The sequence below is a fragment of the Lagenorhynchus albirostris genome, chromosome 7, assembly GCF_949774975.1.
Source record: "Lagenorhynchus albirostris chromosome 7, mLagAlb1.1, whole genome shotgun sequence".
Lineage (NCBI taxonomy): Eukaryota > Metazoa > Chordata > Mammalia > Artiodactyla > Delphinidae > Lagenorhynchus > Lagenorhynchus albirostris.
In genome coordinates this window covers 64,271,651-64,292,489 of record NC_083101.1, presented here as the reverse complement: position 1 = coordinate 64,292,489, position 20,839 = coordinate 64,271,651, and the positions used below count along the sequence as shown (strand labels likewise).

Here is a 20,839-nt window from a genome sequence, read left to right as displayed (position 1 = left end):
TCTTCTTTTTGATTATCAACTGCTTATTTATTAGAAGTGCAATATCTTCTATTTTTCAACATATTATATTTTAAAAAGGTTCAAAAAATCAATTATAGAGTTGGACAAAGTGACCATATGACCCAGCAATTCTACTCCTAAATATACATATATACATAAGAGAAATAAAAGATATGTTTACACAAAAATTTATACACAAATGTTCACTGCAGCATGTCTCATAAATGCCGAAAAGTTGAAACAATCTAACTGATGCATGTGTAAACATGATGTGGTATATCCATACAATGGAATATTATTCAGCCATAAAAAGGAATGAAGTACTGATACATGCTACAACATGGATGAACCTTGAAAACATTATGCTAAGTGAAAGAAGTCTGACACAAAAGGTCACATATTGTGTAATTTCATTTATATGATATGCCTAGAAAAGGCAAATCCATAAAGACAGAGTGGATTAGTGGTTGCCAGCTGTTGAGGAAGGGGTGAATGGGGAGTGAATGCTCATGGGTGTGGATTTTTATGGTGGGGGGGTCATAAAAATGTTCTGGAATTAGGGAGCATGACGGTTGCATAACCTTATGAATATACTAGAAACCACTGAATTATAAACTTTAAAAAGGTAAATTTTAGGGTCTGTGTATTATATCTAAATAAAAAGTTAATTTAAAATTACATAGCACAGGGAGATCAGCTTGGTGCTTTGTGACCACCTAGAGGGGTGGGGTAGGGAGGGTGGGAGGGAGACTCAAGAGGGAGGGGATATGGGGATATATGTAAACGTATAGCTGATTCACTTTGTTATACAGCAGAAACTAACACACCATTGTAAAGCAATTATACTCTAATAAAGATGTTAAAAAAATATAAGCTCATGGTTATGGTATTGCTCACTTTATAGAAGCAACTGAGAATTCAGTGTAGGTGGAGTAGGCCTTATATAGTTTTTTACTTGGTTTTTGTTGCTTTTAAGAGTATTTGGCTGAAATACGGCAGCATGAATTTCCCTTAAGTACTAGACTAATATGAGTCTAGAGGTTTGTAGCACAGTGAATCATCCTATAAACACTTATGATCATCTGCTATAGGTTAGGCCCATGCTAGACATAGGAAACAAAAACATGAGGAGACATAGACTGGTTCTCATGGTCTCATGCAAAAGATGGGTCGCTAACTGTGATTCAGAATGACAAGCGCCGAAAGAGAGGGGTGAACCGAATGCTGTGCTCAGGAAATGCGACGGCACCAAAGGGTTCCTTAGGAAGCTATGCAATCAGCATACAAGGCTGTTTGATTTTCCTAAGACTTTAAAGTTAAAAAACAAATTAGCTTCAAAGAGCGTGCTGGGAAGGGCTGGAAAAGCTAATGAATTCTAGCTGTTCCTACTTCTTTCTTCCTTGAGTTTCTGAGGGATGGGGAGGGTAGAGGAGCACACATGAAGGGCAGAGTTAGAGGACCTGTCAAGTTCCCTGGTCTTGAGGATTTAAAATAGAATATTCAGAGGAGTTGGAGGCAGAAAACCAGGGAGCATGTTTATTACCCTCTTACCTCGTCTCTAGCCCTTTTGGCAAGCTACTTGACCTCCCTGTGCCTGTTTCCTTATCTGTAAAATGGGATTAACCACATTTATGATAGATTCCTGTGAAGACTGAATGATATACTCTTCATAGAGTTTAGTATCTGCCCGGGCCATCATGAAAGCACGTCAGTTAGGAGCTTTATTATTGATACACACCCATCACCCATTAATTTTCTCCCTTCAGTAAAGAATGACAACCCCTATCTGCTGGTCTCTGTAAGTATCCAGAAAACAGAGTCACTAAGGGAATGAAGGGAATGGAGGTAACAATCACGGAATACCCTTTATATGCCAAGCGCTGAGCAGAGCACCCCAACTAGACTGTAGATGACTATTCATGTAGTGGCATTTCTGAAGAGCAAAAGGGCCTTGGTGCTTCAGAAACCCCTCACCCCCTCACTCCTGAATTAAAAGTCAATCCATAAATTATACATGCTGGATACTCTTAAGTTGCACACATGCTAGAGAAGGGACTCTGAGCTCATAGCAGTCTTTAAATACCAGTATCGATGATGGATTTGAGAGAAGGTGTTAAAAGAAGGGTCATTGGAAAGGGAAGAAACAGGAAAAGGAGTTTTCACCAAGGTAAGGAGAAGAAGGGAAAAGAAGAGAGAGGTTGGGAGTAGAGTATAAAATAAAATCCACACTCTACGTGACACACTGATTGTGTGAAAGCCAATCTTTAAGCTTCCAGCCAAGTTAGTACACAATATCAGAAGTACATGGGCACCAATAATATTGCCTTTGCTCTGTTCTGTCCACAGATTGACTGAGACAGACACCTTCACGGAAACCTTTATCCTGCGGGTCTATCTCCTGGAACCAGACTGTAACATCATCCGTATGAGTGACAATGTACTGGAGGTGTCTGAATTCTATGGCCTGTCCCGAGCCATTGATAAAAACCTGCTCAGATTTGATTATGAGAGGACGACTAGTCTGGAGTGTACAGTCAGGCTGGACCCTGTGGGAACTCGGCTGCCAGCCCATGGCCAGCTGGTTGTGGTGGAGCCCTGGCCGGAAGAACCTCGTGGAGATCAGCCACACAGTTTTTTCCCTGAGTCTCGTATGATATGTTTTAATACTTATCTGGATGTTACTAAAGCTGACAGATCTGTAAATGGTCATCTTCTACCATGACAAAGATTTTTACTTAATATAATTTGTAGCTGGTTGAAAAATGTAAGTTAGTGGTTAAGAGTGTAGACTTCGGAATTGGAAAAACCCGGGTTTGAAAACTGCCTCTGCTATTTATTCCCTGTGTGCTTTTAGGCGAATTATTTAACCTGTCTAAGTCTCTGTAAAACGGACAAGGATAGTGGCTGTTCCATAGGATTGTATAAAGATGGGAGTGAATGAGATCACACACACACACAAAGTGCTTAACACAGTGTCTGGCTCATAGCAAGTGCTCGGTAGCTGTCAGCTGTTATTATTAATAGTAGGTAGCAGGGCTTCCCTGGTGGCGCAGTGGTTGACAGTCCGCCTGCCGATGCAGGGGACACAGGTTCGTGCCCCGGTCTGGGAGGATCCCACATGCCGCGGAGCGGCTGGGCCCGTGAGTCATGGCCGCCAAGCCTGTGCGTCCGGAGTCTGTGCTCCACAATGGGTGAGGCCACAACAGTGAGAGGCCCGCGTACCGCAAAAAAAAAAAAAAAAAAAAAAATAGTAGGTAGCAATGGCAGTGGTAGCAAAAGTAGCTGGTGAATTTACTAAGTATTACTAGACTTGGAGCAGGTTTGAGGTAGAGCTGGTGGGCAGCAGCCATGGTTTAAATCAGGAAATGTTAATGGATAACGTTCTTTCTGTTATTCATTTAATTATCACATTTTGGGCACCTCCTAGATGCATAATAGTGTTTCAAGCACTGTGGGAAGACCAAAAAATATAAGGGAAAATCATAGTCACAGTAATACCTTGAATTTGGACAGAAATTTATAGCTGAAAACATGCACAATAAGTCATCTCATTTGGTCTTCACAACCTTCACAGGGTAGGAAGTAGGATACCCATTTTGTACATCAGGGAAATGTGCAAAAGGCCACTAGAAAAATAAGTGGCCTGTGAGTATCATATACTGTGCAGGAGTGAAAAAGGCAGTTGGACAGAGACAAAAGACTATGTATTGGAGAGATGACTGTGGTTTTCAGTGGGAGACAGCAGGTTGGCTCAGGTGGTCAATGAATATTTGAAGAAAGGTTTAGAAAAAAGATTAAGTCGACCTGAAAAGGTTTTCAGGATTTGAATGTGTGACAAGCACTAAGGGGAGTGAATTTCAGTGAGTAGAATATTCTAGCAGAGATGGCATGATGGTACCATGGAAGTGGATGCTGTAAAGGAAGACCAGAGCAGGACAGTGGAAGGCCTACAGTGAGCCTATTAGTCAAAGATGGTCCAGCACCAGAAAATGCATTTTATATATTTTTTCTCTTGGTCACTTTTGGTGGTTAAGAACCTGATTGGATAATTGGTCAACTGTTCTTTTCAGTAAAGGCAATGACAGGTTTTCAAGAAAATGACAACCTACTCAGTGAATGATTGGAGGGTACATGTGAGTAGTCTTTGGGCAGTGAGAGGGAATGAGTACCCATGCGAGGGAGGATGGGTTTTTAAATTTTTACAATCATTAATGTACAAGTGACTCTCTTAATTCACTGCTGTACATTCTAGAACTGGGAACAGAACTGAAGTGTCCTGGTGGCAGATGTCCCCTGGGACTGAAGAAAATAGGAAGTCTCAAAGTGAGCTGTGAGGAGTTCTTGCTGTCGGGGCTTCGATATCAACATCTGAGTCCCCCTTCTCCGCACATTGATTACATCTCCATCCGACTGGACCTCACAGATAGCAGGAGTAAAATCATATACAAGGTAGAGTCTGTGGGGTTATGTGTCTGTGTCCCCAGCTGATCCACAGCAAGAAAGCCAGTTCCACGGGGGCGCTCGTGCTGGTTCCTGTATGGTTGTGGGTAGAATGGATCAGCGAACTGCAGACTTGTTCTGCCAGTACGTGCTTGAAACAGTAGCTTTTGTATATAATATCAGTACATAGTTTCCCTTCTCTGGCTCTCTTGTAGCTCTATCATCACTGAAGCAGCTTAGAAAGGACCTGGGTCAGGTTACATGCTAACTTTCTTCTCCCGTTCCCTTCAGTGTTCTTCAGATTCCCGTTTCTGCGTTTGTAACTCCTACTCTTTGATGCTTCATTTACTCCTTTATTAGAACCTCCTTTCATCTGTTAGAGGAAATCAGAGGGTCCACCCACCCACTCTGCAAGGCCACAGGAATCTGGGAGAGAGGGGGAGCTCAGTCCTACTTTTATGGCTGTAGCAGATGATATCATTTTCACTCTTTCAGACTTTGAGTTGGAGGACTGGGTTGTCAAGGAGACAGCCCCCCAAGGACTTCCTGCATCTTCCAATCTCTTTTACATTCTCCTGCCCTTTCTTTCCTTTGATCTCTTCCCATGGAAATGATGACAGAAAGTGAAATCAGCCTATATAAGAGATTTGACATGCTATTCTCTTAATTCATGTATGCTGTAACTTGTTTATTTGGGAAGCTGGGGTGACTGTGTACCTGCTGAAACAGCTCAGATTTTGTGCTGATTTAAGATGTTCTGAGATGACATTTGTGGAAGACCTCCGTCTTTCACAGGCTGACTTCTCACTAGGATTTCTCCTAACAGACCCAGTCAAATATTGAACATTATTACCACAGGAATTAATAAAACACGGAATGATAAGGAAATGAGTAAACAGGATTATAGAATTTTATAATTGAGATTTGGAAAAACCGTGAGGTAGTCTGGTCAAACTGATCAGGTAAATCACTTGGGGAGCTTTGAAAGAATAGATTTGAGTCTAACATTAACAGTTAAGAGCATGCCTTTGGGCCCAGGTTGCCTGGGTTCAAATGTTAACTAGCTGTGTGACTTTGTACTTTATGCCTCATTTTAAAAATCTTAAAATGGGCATAGTCGTACTTACTTCTTATTGAGAGGATTAAATGAGATAATGCTTACAAAGCACTTGGCACAAAGTTGGACACGTAGTAACCTCTATACATATTTTGCTAGTGAAAAAACTGATCATCAACCAGGTTTGGAAATAAATGGCTTAGCCCAAGCCCCTTGTTTTATAGTGGTAGCCAGAGAAATCGTGAACCTCGCGAACCTTAACTATACATGCCTGGCTGAGTCAGGACTAAACCCTACGTCTCTTAACGACTAGTCTGTGTCTTCTGTTTGTTTTGAGGTCAAACTCCTTTCCCTTTTAATGCTTTTTTGTATCTGTAAAAAAAAATTAGAGCCATTTTTCTTCCTAATTGAGTTTTCTTCTTTTTCCTCTGTATATTGATAAAGGGTTTTATGTTTTCAGATCAGTTTTATTAGGAGTTTCCCCTTTAAAATAACCTTCCTGTATTATTTAGAATTAACCTATTCCATAGTCAATTTGGCATGTCACAAACAGATATAAAAGTAATATGCTCAACAGCAGAGGATTTTTTTTTAAAAGCACAGAAAGAAAAATAAGAAAACAAAACTAGGGGTATTTCCACCATTTTTATATATATGCACCCTTACACACACATACACAAACACACACACAGAGTGAGTGGGGAGGCCTGCACACCAGAGTTAGTTTATGGAACTGAATTTATACTGTATTTGAAGTTTTGTATCTTGCTATTTTTTAATTTTTATGCTGATATAGTCCTTCCTCATCAAGTGACTAAATGACTGTTCACCCGTAATTTCTTATAGATTTAAAAACATTTTCCTGTTTATATTTGCCTTTTTATTCTGCCTGAAATGAATTTTATCATATTGTGAAACACAGAACAGTTTTTTCGAAGTAGCCAAAATTTTCAACACTATTTGTTGAATAATGGACATGTTTTTAGATGAGTCTTCTATTGTATAGAAAGATATTATGTGTCTATTTCAAGGCTAGCTCTTTTGTTCCTTAGATTTGCCTACCTATTCTTGTGCCAGTACCATATTATTCTAAATATAAAAGGTCTATAATAGACTTTAACATTTTACAGGCAAGTCCTTCCTCATAGCCTTGAGTCCTTCCTCTTCAAAATTTTCTTATCCATTCTCACCTATTCTTAGTTCTAGGCAAGTAATGAAATATTTATGTTAGTTTTTTTAAAAAGCCCCTAAATATTTTTTTTATCAGGATTGGATTAAAACTATAAATTATTTTGGGAAGAATTAGAATACTGGAACATTTCCATATTGAGTTGTCTCATCCAGACGAAAGTTATCTAACTTCATCGAGGCACATGATATTTTATATGTTTCTGTAAAGTTTGTAGTTTTCTTCATGTCAGTTGTGCACACTTAAGTCCAGTCCTAGACAGTTTGTTTTTGTAAAATTATTATGACTAGTCTTCTTTTCCTCCACTATTTCTTCTCATTGGTTACTGATGATAGATAGGAGAGCTATTTCTTAGACTAATCTTCTTTTGTCTGGCTTCTTTCTTGAATTCAATTATTCTAAAAATTTTTCAATTCTTTGGGCATTTAAAGACCATAATTACATCTTTCACTAATGATGATAATTTTTTCCTTTCTTTTTCAATAATTATTCTTCTTTTTTCTACTCTTTTCTCCACTGGTTTGGCCAGAATAGTATTAAATATAGTGATGCTTATAAGAATCTTTGTCTTGTACATTTTATCACTGTCAACTGCCCACACTGTCCTTTTTAATGTTTCTTGCCTTGAATTCATCTCTCTTTGAAATTCTTATGGTTACAACTGCAAACTTTACATGATAAGTTAGGATCATCCTTTTACTTTTAATCTTTGTATATAATTTTAAGTGCCTCTCTGGTAAGGCAGATATAATTGGATATTTAAATTTCAGAATATTTGTCTTGAACAAGAGAATATAGGCTATATTTCTGTAATAATGGATATCTGTGGGTTTTTTTCTGTCATCTTGTTTTCTGCTTTCTTGCTAGTTAAAAGAAATTATCTTGCACTCTAGTTTATATTTTCTCAGACTTTATCTTTACTTATTTGAAAAATCTTTATCCCACTTTAAAATTTATTTCTAAATTTAAAAAATTCTTTAACCTATATTTTTAACATTTAAAGTAAAAAATGAAGTCTTTTGCATCCTTCCTATATATTATGAGGATTGATCCTATCTATCCTTTCTCACTGCAATTACTCACCAGCAGGCTTGGTTAATATAATCTGCAACTTTAGTTCCAGTTTATCATTTTTATACCTTATGATTGCTTGCATCATCTTTTATTTCAAGTACACTCTTTTGACATTTGTATCCATTTTGTTAGTATGTTTCAAATAACATTTATTTAGGCTTAACTCTAGGTTTAATTGGTCTTATTGTTCGGCACCAGTCCTTTCATACTGTAATTTCCCCATTCTTGTTTAAATTATAAATCTTCAAATGTTTTTCAATGGCTCGTGAAGACTAAATAGTGTAAACTCTGTGCTGTCTCAGCATATCAGTCCTTTGTCTTTATAAATCACGCAGTGAGAAGGGGGTGGGGTTGTCTTCTTCTATTTCTCTCTTTCTTTGAGGCTTGCTGACTAGTTTCTGAATTTCCAGGCTGGGGGGTGGGTGGTTTGGAGAAGTTTGGAGAGAGAGGTCTTATTGGACCAGGCACTGATGGAATATGACTTCATGTTCTCTCAGTCTGGCAGATGTTTCAAGCTGCTTCTTAGTCTCGGGGCAATTTCATGGTTCCTCTGGAGATCCCCCATTGCGAAGGCCTCTCATCTTGGGAGAGTACATTTCTAGCCTTATTGGTCAATTGCAGTTCCTTTCGACACTCCTAGGATATGATTTCCACTTCCAGGTTCTTTCTGCTCAGATTCTTTGGCTTCTCACAGATGCACCCTAAAGGTCAGGGTCCAGGATGACCCTAGACCAACACTCTGTCCCACTTGCTCCACATCTGAGAACACTTGTTTATTCCTTCCTGCCGCAAACAAGGACTAGAGACTGATCCCAGCACAGATACCATTATTCTTCTGCCTCTGGCCCTGAGCTTCCTCAGGTATGAGCCCAGCATTAGTTCTCTGTGTGCCCCACCAGTAAAAGACACATACTTAGGCTGGCGTGAAGGAAATAGGAATGTGTTAAATATCATACTATTTACCCTGATTTTATAGCATCATTTATATTGTTTCCCCCTTCATCTTTTCTTTCTCCTTCAAAAGTCAGAGAGTGTGTGGTTACCCGTCTATATCAGAGCTGGCATCCCTAATCAGATTCCAAGGGCTGCATTCATGGCCATGTTTATTCTGGAAGTGGATCAGTTCATCCTGACCTCTTTGACTACATCAGTTCTGGACTGTGAAGAGGATGAGACCCCCAAACCCTTGCTGGTGTTCAACATTACTAAAGCCCCGCGCCAAGGCTATGTGACTCACCTGTGGGATCACACCAGACCGGTGTCTTCCTTCACCTGGAAAGACCTAAGTGACATGCAAATTGCCTATCAGCCACCAAAAAGCAGCCATTCTGAGAGGAGACATTATGAGGTAAGAAGGAAGAGAGACAAAGCTGCTAGCCTATTTGGTATTCATAGAGTCATTGAAGAGGCTCCGCCAGTGGAGAACCACTGCTTTGAGAGAGGCTCTAGTGGTCTGATGCTGGACTGACATAGTCTTCTGAGCAAATGCAGGGAAACATGTCTAGCATATTTGCTTATTTGGGGTTAAGAACTTATTTCACAGAGAGGAAAAGTTAAAAACACTGATAAACTAAGGAACAAGACCTACAGCCTGAAAAAGTGAGATTAGGTTGTCAAAAATGAGATAAGGCAACAGCAGAAACCTGAATCAGTTTTGCCTCCATCTGTGGTGTATAGCCCAGAAATAATGGTATTTTATATTATAAACGGTCAATGTGTGGTTCATATGCAATTGTTTGTTTACAGGTGGAGTTGGAAGTATATGACTTCTTCTTTGAAAGGAGTGCACCTATTACCGTCCACATCTCCATCAGAACAGCAGACACAAATGCCCCGAGAGTGTCCTGGAACACAGGTAAAGTGCAATATAGGAGTCAAGCAACATAGCCTTGAAGGGAAGACAAGAAAGTGTATGGGTCAGGAAAAAAAGGTAGCTTTATTCCCATCTTACACATGAGGCATCTGAAACCAGACAGGTTAAGGGTATCAGATAGTTATCTTTTTGGTTTTGTTTTTCCTGCTGTCAGGGTGAGAAATTTAAATCCAGGATTCTTGTGTCCTGAAACTAAGTTCTTTCCTTTAGAGAAGATAAGCCAAAGATCCCTTTCCACTGATTGAGGCAAAAAAGTGACGATTTGTGATACTGAGCATAGTTGGACTGGGAGAGAAAAGGTCTCCAACTCAAAATTGTTCAGAAGCATCGAAGGAAGGCGTAGACTGTAATCCATTGTCTTATTGTTAAGTTGGGTTGCATGGAAATGAAAATGCATAAATAAGAGTTTAAACTGCTTTATTTTTTATTTTTTAAATTGTGTAACTGACTTACAATTTTATATTAGTTTCAGGTGTACAACATAGTGATTCAATATTTTTATATATTATACTCCATTTAAAGTTATTATAAAGTATTGGCTGTATTCCCTAGGCTGTACAATATATTCTTGTACCTTATTTATTTTACACATAGTGGTTTGTACCTCTTAATCCCCTCTCCCTATCTTGCCCCTCCCTGCTTCCCTTTCCCCACTGGTAACCCGTAGTTCTGTATATCTGTGAGTCTGTTTCTGTTTTTTTTCATCTTCATTTATTTTTTAGACTCCACATATAAGTGATAACATTGAGTATTTGTCTCTCTGTGACTTATTTCACTAAGCACAATATGCTCTAAGTCCATCCACGTTGTGGCAAATGTCAGAATCTCATTCTTTATTATGGCTAGGTAATATTCCATTGTATACATAAACCACATCTTCTTTACCCATTCATCTGTTAATGGACACTTGTGTTGCTTTCATATAGTGGCTATTGTAAATAATGTTGCTATGAACATTGGGGCACATGTATCTCTTCCAATTAGCATTTTTGTTTTATTCAGGTGTACCCAAGTAGTGTGATTGCTGGGTCACGTGGCAGTTTTATTTTTTAGTGTTTTGAGAAACCTCCATACTGTTTTCCTCGGTGGCTGCACCAATTTACATTCCCACCAACAGAGTACGAGTGTTCTCTTTTCGCCGCATCCTTGCCAACATTTGTTATTTGCATTGTTTTTGAATGATAGTCATTCTGACAGGTGTGAAGTGATATATCATTGGGGTTTTGATGTGCATTTCTCTGATGACTAGCAATGTTGAGCATCTTTTCATGTGCCTGATTGCCATCTGTATGTCTTCTTGGGAAAAATGTTAATTCAAGTCTTCTGACCATTTTTTTTTAAACATCTTTATTGGAATATAATTGCTTTACAATAGTGTGTTAGTTTCTGCTTTATAACAAAGTGAATCAGTTATACATATACATATATCCCCATATCTCTTCCCTCTTGCGTCTCCCTCCCTCCCAATCCCACCCCTCTAGGAGGTCACAAAGCAGCGAGCTGATTTCCCTGTGCTATGCGGCTGCTTCCCACTAGCTTTCTGTTTTACATTTGGTAGTGTATATATGTCCATGCCACTCTCTCACTTTCTCCCAGCTTACCCTTCCCCCACCCCGTATCCTCAAGTCCATTCTCTAGTAGGTCTGCCTCTTTATTCCTATCTTGCCCCTAGGTTCTTCATGACCTTTTTTTTTTTTTTTAGATTCCGTATATATGTGTTAGCATACGGTATTTGTTTTTCTCTTTCTGACTTACTTCGTTCTGTACGATGGCTGAGTAATATTCCATTGTATGTATGTGCCATATATTCTTTATACATTCATCTGTTGATGGACACTTAGGTTGCTTCCATGTCCTGGCTATTGTAAATAGAGCTGCAATGAACATTGTGGTACATGACTCTTTTTGAATTATGGTTTTCTCAGGGTATATGCCCAGTAGTGGTATTGTTGTGTTGTATGGTAGTTCTGTTTTTAGTTTTTTAAGGAACCTCCATACTGTTGTCCATAGTGGCTGTATCAATTTACATTCCCACCAACAGTGCAGGAGGATTCCCTTTTCTCCACACCCTCTCCACCATTTATTGTTTGTAGATTTTTGGATGATGGCCATTCTGACTGGTGTGAGATGATATCTCATTGTAGTTTTGATTTGCATTTCTCTAATGATTAATGATGTTGAGCATTCTTTCATGTGTTTGTTGGCACTCTGTATATCTTCTTTGGAAAAATGTCTATTTAGGTCTTCTGCCCATTTTTGGATTGGGTTGTTTGTTTTTGTGATATTGAGCTGCATGAGCTGCTTGTAAATTTTGGAGATTAATCCTTTTTCAGTTGCTTCATTTGCAAATATTTTCTCCCATTCTGAGGATTGTCTTTTAGTCTTTTTTATGGTTTCCTTTGCTGTGGAAAGGTTTTAAGTTTCATTAGGTCCCATTTGTTTATTTTTGTTTTTATTTCCATTTCTCTAGGAGGTGGGTCAAAAAGGATCTTGCTGTGATTTATGTCACAGAGTGTTCTGCCTATATTTTCCTCTAAGAGTTTCATATTGTCTGGCCTTACATTTAGGTCTTTAATCCATTTTGAGCTTATTTTTGTGTATGGTGTTAGTGAATGTTCTAATTTCATTCTTTTTCATGTAGCTGTCCAGTTTTCCCAGCACCAGTTATTGAAGAAGCTGTCTTTTCTCCACTGTATATTCTTGCCTCTTATCAAAGACAAGATGACCATATGTGCGTGGGTTTATCTCTGGGCTTTCTATCCTGTTCCATTGATGTATATTTCTGTTTGTGTGCCAGTACCATACTGTCTTGATTAGGATAGGTTTGTAGTATAGTCTGAAGTCAGGAAGACTGATTCCTCCAGCTCAGTTTTTCTTTCTCAAGATTGCTTTGGCTATTCGGGGTCTTTTGTGTTTCCATACAAATTGTGAATTTTTTTGTTCTGGTTCTGTGAAAAATGCCAGTGGTAGTTTGATAGGGATTGCATTGCATCTGTAGATTGCTTTGGGTAGTATAGTCATTTTCACAATGTTGATTCTTCCAATCTAAGAACATGGTATATCTCTCCATCTGTTTGTATCATCTTTAATTTCTTTCATCAGTGTCTTATACTTTTCTGCATACAGGTCTGTTGTCTCCTTAGGTAGGTTTATTCCTAGATATTTTATTCTTTTTGTTCCAATGGTAAATGGGAGTGTTTTCTTAATTTCACTTTCAGATTTTTCATCATTAGTGTATAAGAATGCAAGAGATTTCTGTGCATTAATTTTGTATCCTGCTACTTTACCAAATTCATTGATTAGCAATAGTAGTTTTCTGGTAGCATCTTTTTGATTCTCTATGTATAGTATCGTGTCATCTGCAGTGAGAGCTTAACTTCCTCTTTTCCGATTTGGATTCCTTTTATTTCTTTTTCTTCTCTGATTGCTGTGGCTGAGACTTCCAAAACTATGTTGAATAATAATGGTGAGAGTGGGCAACCTTGTCTTGCTCCTGATCTTAGTGGAAATGATTTCAGTTTTTCACCATTGAGGATGATGTTGGCTGTGGGTTTGTCATATATGGCCTTTATTATGTTGAGGTAAGTTCCCTCTATGCCTAGTTTCTGCAGGGTTTTTATCATAAATCGGTGTTGAATCTTGTCAAAAGCTTTCTCTGCATCTATTGAGATGATCAGATGGTTTTTCTCTGTCAATTTGCTAATACGGTGTATCACATTGATTGATAGGGGTATATTGAAGAATACTTGCATTCCTGGGATAAACCCCACTTGATCATGGTGTATGATCCTTTTAATGTGCTATTGGATTCTATTTGCTAGTATTTTGTTGAGGATTTTTGCATCTATGTTCATCAGTGATATTGGCCTGTAGTTTTCTTTCTTTGTGACATCTTTGTCTGGTTTTGGTATCAGGGTGATGGTGGTCTCGTAGAATGAGTTTGGGAGTGTTCCTCCCTCTGCTATATTGTGGAAGAGTTTGAGAAGGATAGTTGTTAGCTCTTCTCTAAATATTTGATAGAATTCGCCTGTGAAGCCATCTGGTCCTGGGCTTTGTCTGTTGGAAGATTTTGAATCACAGTTTCAATTTCAGCACTTGTGATTGGTCTGTTTATATTTTCTGTTTCTTCCTGGTTCAGTCTCTGAAGGTTGTACACGTCTAAGCATTTGTCCATTTTTTCCAGGTTGTCCATTTTATTGGCATATAGTTGCTTGGAGTAATCTCTTATGATCCTTTGTATTTCTGCAGTGTCAGTTGTTACTTCTCCTTTTTCATTTCTAATTTGTTGATTTTGAGTCTTCTCCCTTTTTTTCTTGATGAGTCTGGGTAACGGTTTATCAATTTTGTTTATCTTCTCAAAGAACCAGCTTTTAGTTTTGTTGATCTTTGCTATCGTTTCCTTCATTTCTTTTTCATTTATTTCTGATCTGATCTTTATGATTTCTTTCCTTCTGCTAACTTTGGGGTTTTTGTTCTTCTTTCTCTAATTGGTTTAGGTGTAAGTTTAGATTGTTTATTTGAGATGTCTCTTGTTTCTTAAGGTAGGATTGTATTGCTATAATCTTCCTTGTTAGAACTGCTTTTGCTGCATCCCATAGGTTTTGGGTCATCGTGTTTTCATTGTCATTAGTTTCTAGGTATTTTTTGATTTCCTCTTTGATTTCTTCAGTGATCTCTTGGTTATTAAGCAGTGTATTGTTTAGCCTCCATGTGTTTGTATTTTTTTTACAGAGTTTTTCCTGTAATTGTTATCTAGTCTCATTTCAATTTTCTTAAATTTACCAAGGCTTGATTTGTGACCCAAGATATGATCTATCCTGGGGAGTGTTCCATGAGCACTTGAGAAGAAAGTGTATTCTGTTGTTTTGGGATGGAATGTCCTATAAATATCAACTAAGTCCATCTTGTTTAATGTATCATTTAAAGCTTGTGTTTCCTTATTTATTTTCATTTTGGATGATCTGTCCATTGCTGAAAGTGGGCAGTTAAAGTCCCGTACTATGATTGTGTTACTGTCCATTTCCCCTGTTATGGCTGTTAGTATTTGCCTTATGTATTGAGGTGCTCCTGTGTTGGGTGCATCAATATGTACAATTATTATTTCTTCTTCTTGGAATGATCCCTTGATCATTATGTAGTGTCCTTCTTTACTTCTTGTAATAGTCTTTGTTTTAAAGTCTATTTTGTCTGATATGAGAATTGCTACTCCAGCTTTTGATTTCCATTTGCATGGAATATCTTTTTCCATCCCCTTACTTTCAGTCTGTATGTGTCCCTAGGTCTGAAGTGGGTCTTTTGTAGATAGCATATATATGGGTCTTGTTTGTGTATCCATTCAGCCGGTCAATGTCTTTAGTTGGAGCATTTAATCCATTTACATTTAAGGTAATTATCGATATGTATGTTCCTTTTACAGTTTTCTCAATTGTTTGGGTTTGGTATTGTAGGTCTTTTCCTTCTCTTGTGTTTCCTGCCTAGAGAAGTTCCTTTAGCATTTGTTGTAAAGCTGGTTTGGTGGTGCTGAATTCTCTTAGCTTTTGCTTGTCTGTAAAGAGATCCTTGTTGGGTAGAGTAATCTTGGTTTTAGGTTTTTCCCCTTCATCACTTTAAATATGTCCTGCCACTCCCTTCTGGCTTGCAGAATTTCTGCTGAAAGATCAGCTGTTAACCTTATGGAGATTCCCTTGTGTGTTATTTGTTGTTTTTCCCTTGCTGCTTTTAATATTTTTTCTTTGTATTTAATTTTTGATAGTTTGATTAGTTTAAGTCTTGGTGTGTTTCTCTTGGATTTATCCTGTATGGGACTGTCCATGCTTCCTGGGCTTGATTAACTATTTCCTTTCCCATATTAGGGAAGTTTTCAACTATAATCTCTTCAAATATTTTCTCAGTCCCATTCTTTTTCTCTTCTTCTCTGGGACCCCTATAATTCGAATGTTGGTGTGTTTAATGTTGTTGCAGAGGTCTCTTGAGACTGTCCTCAATTCTTTCCATTCTTTTTTCTTTATTGTGCTCTGCAGTAGTTATTTCAACTATTTTATCTTCCAGGTCACGTATCTGTTCTTCTGCCTCAGTTATTCTGCTATTGATCCCTTCTAGAGAATTTTAATTTCATTTATTGTGTTGTTCATCACCATTTGTTTGCTCTTTAGTTCTTCTAGGTCCTTGTTAAACGTTTCTTTTATTTTCTCCATTCTATTTCCAGTATTTTGGATCATCTTTACTATCATTATTCTGAATTCTTTTTTAGGTAGACTGCCTATTTCCTCTTCATTTGTTTGGTCTGGTGGGTTTTTACCTTGCTCCTTCGTCTGCTGTGTGTTTCTCTGTCTTCTCATTTTGCTTAACTTACTGTGTTTGGGGTCTCCTTTTTGCAGCCTGCAGGTTCGTAGTTACTGTTGTTTTTGGTGTCTGCCCACAGTAGCTAAGGTTGGTTTAGTGGGTTGTGTAGGCTTCCTGGTGGAGGGGACTAGTGCCTGTGTTCTGGTGGATGAGGCTAGATCTTGTCTTTCTGGTGGGCAGGTCCTTGTCTGGTGGTTTGTTTTGGGGTGTCTGTGGCCTTTTTATGATTTTAGGCAGCCTCTCTGCTAATGGGGTGTGTTGTGTTCCTGTCTTGCTAGTTGTTGGGCGTAGGGTGTCCAGCACTGTAGGTTGCTGGTCGTTGAGTGGAGCTGGGTCTTTGCGTTGAGATGGAGATCTTTGGGAGATTTCACCGTTTGATATTATGTGGAGCTAGGAGGTCTCTTGTGGACCAATATCCTGAACTTGGTTCTCCCTTCTCTGAGGCACAGCCCTGACGCCTGGCTGGAGCACCAAGAGCCTGTCATCCACACGGTTCAGAATAAAAGGGAAGAAAATAAAAGAAAGAAAGAAAAAATAAAATAAAGTTATTAAAATAAAAGTTATTAAAATTTTTTTTTAAGTATTAAAAGGGAAGGTAGATTGCAACCAAACCAAAAAACAAATCCACCAATGATAACAAGCGCTGAAAACTATACTAAAAAAAAGGGAAAAAAAAGGACCAACAGAACCCTAGGACAAATGGTAAAAGCAAAGGTATGCAGACAAAATCACACACAGAAACATGCACATACAAACTCACAAAAATAGAAAAAGGGAAAAAATATATATATATTGTTGTTCCCAAAGTCCACCTCCTCAATTTGGGATGATTCGTTGTCTATTCAGGTATGCCACAGATGCAGCGTACATGAAGTTGACTGTGGAGATTTAATCTGCTGCTCCTGAGGCTGCTGGGAGAAATTTCCCTTTCTTTTCTTTGTTCGCACAGCTCCTGGGGTTCAGCTTTGGATTTGGCCCCGCCTCTGCGTGTAGGTCGCCTGAGGGCGTCTGTTCTTCGCTCAGACAGGACGGGGTTAAAGGAGCTGCTGATTCGGGGGCTCTGGCTCACTCAGGCCGGGAGGAGGGAGGGGTACGGATGCAGGGTGAGCCTGCGGCGGCAGAGGCCGCTGTGACGTTGCACCACCCGGAAGCGCACCGTGCGTTCTCCCGGGGAAGTTGTCCCTGGATCACGGGACCCTGGCAGTGGCGGGCTGCACAGGCTCCCAGGAGCGGAGGTGTGGAGGGTGACCTGTGCTCGCACACAGGCTTCTTGGTGGCGGCAGCAGCAGCCTTAGCGTCTCATCCCTGTCTCTGGGGTCCGCGCTTTTAGCCGCGGCTCGCGCCTGTCTCTGGGACTCTTTTAAGCGGCGCTCTGAATCCCCTCTCCTCGCACACCAGGAAACAATGAGGCAAGAAAAACTCTCTTGCCTCTTCAGCAAGTTCAGACTTTCTCCTGGACTCCCTCCCGGCCAGCTGTGGGGCACTAGCCCCCCTTCAGGCTGTGTTCACGCCGCCAACCCCAGTCCTCTTCCTGGGATCCGACTGAAGCCCGAGTCTCAGTTCCCAGCCCCGCCCGCCTCGGCGGGTGAGCAGACAAGCCTCTCTGTCTGGTGAGTTCTGGTCCGCACCGATCCTCTGTGCGGGAATCTCTCTGCTTTGCCCTCCACACCCCTGTTGCTGTGCTCTCCTCCGTGGCTCCGAAGCTTCCCGCCTCCGCCACCTGCAGTCTCCACCCGCGAAGGGGCTTCCTAGTGTGTGGAAACATTTCCTCCTTCACAGCTCCCTCCCACTGGTGCGGGTCCCGTCCCTATTCTTTTGTCTCTGGTTTTCCTTTTGCCCTACCCAGGTACGTGGGGAGTTTCTGCCTTTTGGGAGGTCCGAGGTCTTCTGCCAGTGTTCAGCAGGTGTGCTGTGGAGTTGTTCCACATGTAGATGTATTTCTGATGTATCTTTGGGGAGGAAGGTGATCTCCACGTCTTACTTTTCCTCCATCTTGAAGCTCCTCCTTCTGACCATTTTAAAATCAGATTGTTTGGTTTTCTGCTGTTGAGTTGTGTGAGCTGTTTTATATTTGGATATTCAGTAAGTTGTCTTTTCATTTTGTTGATGGTTTCCTTTGCTGTGCAAAAGCTTTTACGTTTGATTAGATATCATTTATTTTTGCTTTTGTATCTGTTGCCTTAGGAGAAAGATCCAAAAAAATATTGCTATGATTTATGTCAAAGAGTGTTCTGCTATGTTTCCTTCTAGGAGCTTTATGGTTTCCAGTCTTACATTTAGGTCTTTAATCCATTCTGAGTTAATTTTTGTATATGACATGAGATATTGTTATAATTTCATTCTCTTATGTGTAGGGGCCTGGTTTACTGTAGGACTTTGCCTGAATTGAGCCAGTGGTATAGGGAACTGTTACTGTTCCTTCAATCTCTAGACTGACTTACTTTATAGACCCAGAACACTTTGAAAAGGAGGCAGGCACATTTGAGGAAGACACTTCAGTAATATCACAAACATATAAGGGGACTCCCCTTCCCCAGTGGGACCTGTAGACATTTTTCATGGTCACTGCACACTGAGACTAGGCAACTACCTCAAACTTCTAGGAATTATTGAACAGTGACTTTGCAACAACACTGGTACCTGGGGACACAGGATGCCATTGTAGTGGGAGTTCACGGAGTCTGCGTTTAGGAGATAAATGGATTTTTAACCAGGATATCTCTCAGCGGTCTCAGTGGAACCCTGATTATCACTCATGGTTTATTTTGTAGTTTCTGTGTGGTAGTTTAAATAGCGACCCTCAGCAGATAGTAGAATCCTCACTTTAGCTCCCAGACTCTTACAATAAAGGCTATTATGGTCTAAAAGACCAAAGGAAGCATATGGTATTTCACTTGCCTAAAAAAATAATAAATCAAAAGCAATACTACATTCCTTGGGGGAACCTCAGGTATTAGAACCACCACCAAAGATGTGAAAAGAGTGGTGCAGTCTTACCACATCCTCATTTTTTATTTATTTATTTACTTACATTTCTTTTTTCAGAAAAATTTATTACAGTATAATTTACAATGTTGTGTTAGTTTCAGGTGTACAGCAATATGACTCAGTTATACATATATTCATTCTTTTTCAGGTTCTTTTCTCATATAGGTTAACACATAATATTGAGAAGAGTTCCCTGTGCTATACAGTAGGTCCTTGTTGGTTATCTATCTTATATATAGTAGTGTGTGTATGTTAATCCCAAGTTCCTGATTTAATCTTTCCCCCCTTCTTTCTCCTTTGGTAAACATAAGTTTGTTTTCAATATCTGTAAGTCTGTTTCTGTTTTGTAAATAAGTTCATTCATATCATTTTTAAAAATTAGATTCCACATGAGTGATATCACATGATATTTGTCTTTCTCTGTCTGACTTACTTCACTTAGTATGGTAATATCTAGGTCCATCCATGTTGCTGCAAATGGCATCATTTCATTCTTTTTTCTGGCTGAGTAATATCCATTGTATATACGTACCACATCTTCTTATCCATTCCTCTGTCAGTGGACATTTAGGTTACTTACATGTCTTGGCTATTATAAGTAGTGTTGCAGTGAACATTGGGGTGCATGTATCTTTTCAGATTAATGTTTTCTCTCGATATATGCCCAGGTGTGGGATTGCTGGATCATATGGTAGTTCTATTTATAGTTTTTTAAGGAACCTCCATACTGTTCTCCATAGTGGTTGTACCAATTTACATTCTCACCAACAGTGCAAGAGGGTTCCCTTTTCTCCGCACCCCCTCTAGCCTTTATTGTTTGTAAACTTTTTGATAACGGCCATTCTGACCAGTGTGAGGTGATACATCATTGTAGTTCTGATTTGCATTTCTCTGATAATTAGTGATGATTTTCATGTGCCTATTGACCATCTTTATGTCTTCTTTGGAGAGGTGTCTATTTAGATCTAATGCCCAGTTTTTGATTGGGTTGTTTGTTTTTTGACATAGAGCTATGTGAGCTATTTGTATATTTTGTAGATTAATCCCTTGTCAGTCGCATCATTTGCAAATATTTTATCCCATTCTATGGGCTGTCTTTTCATTTTGTTGATGGCTTCCTTTGCTGTGCCTAAGCTTTTGAGTTTAATTAGGTCCCATTTGTTTTTGTTTTTATTCTCATTACTCTAGGAGGTGGATTAAAGAAGATATTGCTGTGATTTATGTCAAAGAGTATTCTGCCTGTGTTTTCCTCCAACTGTTTTATATTGTCCAGCCTTAAATTTAGGTCTTTGATCCATTTTGAGTTTATTTTTGTGTATGGTGTTAGAGAATGTCCTAATTTCATTCTTTTACATATAGCTGTCCAGTTTTCCCAGCACCACTTCTTTTTCCCATTGTATATTCTTACCTCCTTTGTCATGGATTAATTGACCATAAGTGTGTGGGTTTATTTCTGGACTTCCTGTTCTGTTCCATTGATCTATGTGTCTGTTTATGTGCCAGTGTCATACTGTTTTGATTACTATAGCTTTGTAGTACAGTCTGAAGTCAGGGGGCATGATACCTCCAGCTTTGTTCTTTTTTCTCAAGATTGCTTTGGCAATTCTGGGTTTTTTATGGTTTTATGTTAATTTTAGGATAATTTGTTCTAGTGTGAAAAATGTCATGGGTGTTTTGATAGGGATTACGTTAAATCTGTAGATTGCTTTGAGTAGTATGGACATTTTAACAATATTAATTTTTCCAATTCATGAACATGGGCTATCTTTCCATTTCTTTGTATCATCTTCAATTTCTTTCAGCTTTCTGTAGTTTTCAGAGTACAGGTCTTTCACCTTCTTTGTTAAGTTTATTCCTAGGTATCTTATTCTTTTTG

General features: G+C 39.1%; 1 protein-coding gene across 1 annotated transcript in view; it reads left to right on the top strand.

Annotated features, from left to right (window-relative positions):
- FREM1 (FRAS1 related extracellular matrix 1) overlaps positions 1-20,839 on the top strand; it is a 175,628-nt gene that overhangs the window by 5,614 nt on the left and 149,175 nt on the right. The window contains exons 3-6 of the mRNA XM_060155088.1: positions 2,347-2,648; positions 4,253-4,449; positions 8,785-9,108; positions 9,507-9,615. Of these exons, the coding sequence (XP_060011071.1) occupies positions 2,347-2,648; positions 4,253-4,449; positions 8,785-9,108; positions 9,507-9,615 (932 nt within the window). The remainder of the gene's footprint in view (positions 1-2,346; positions 2,649-4,252; positions 4,450-8,784; positions 9,109-9,506; positions 9,616-20,839) is intronic.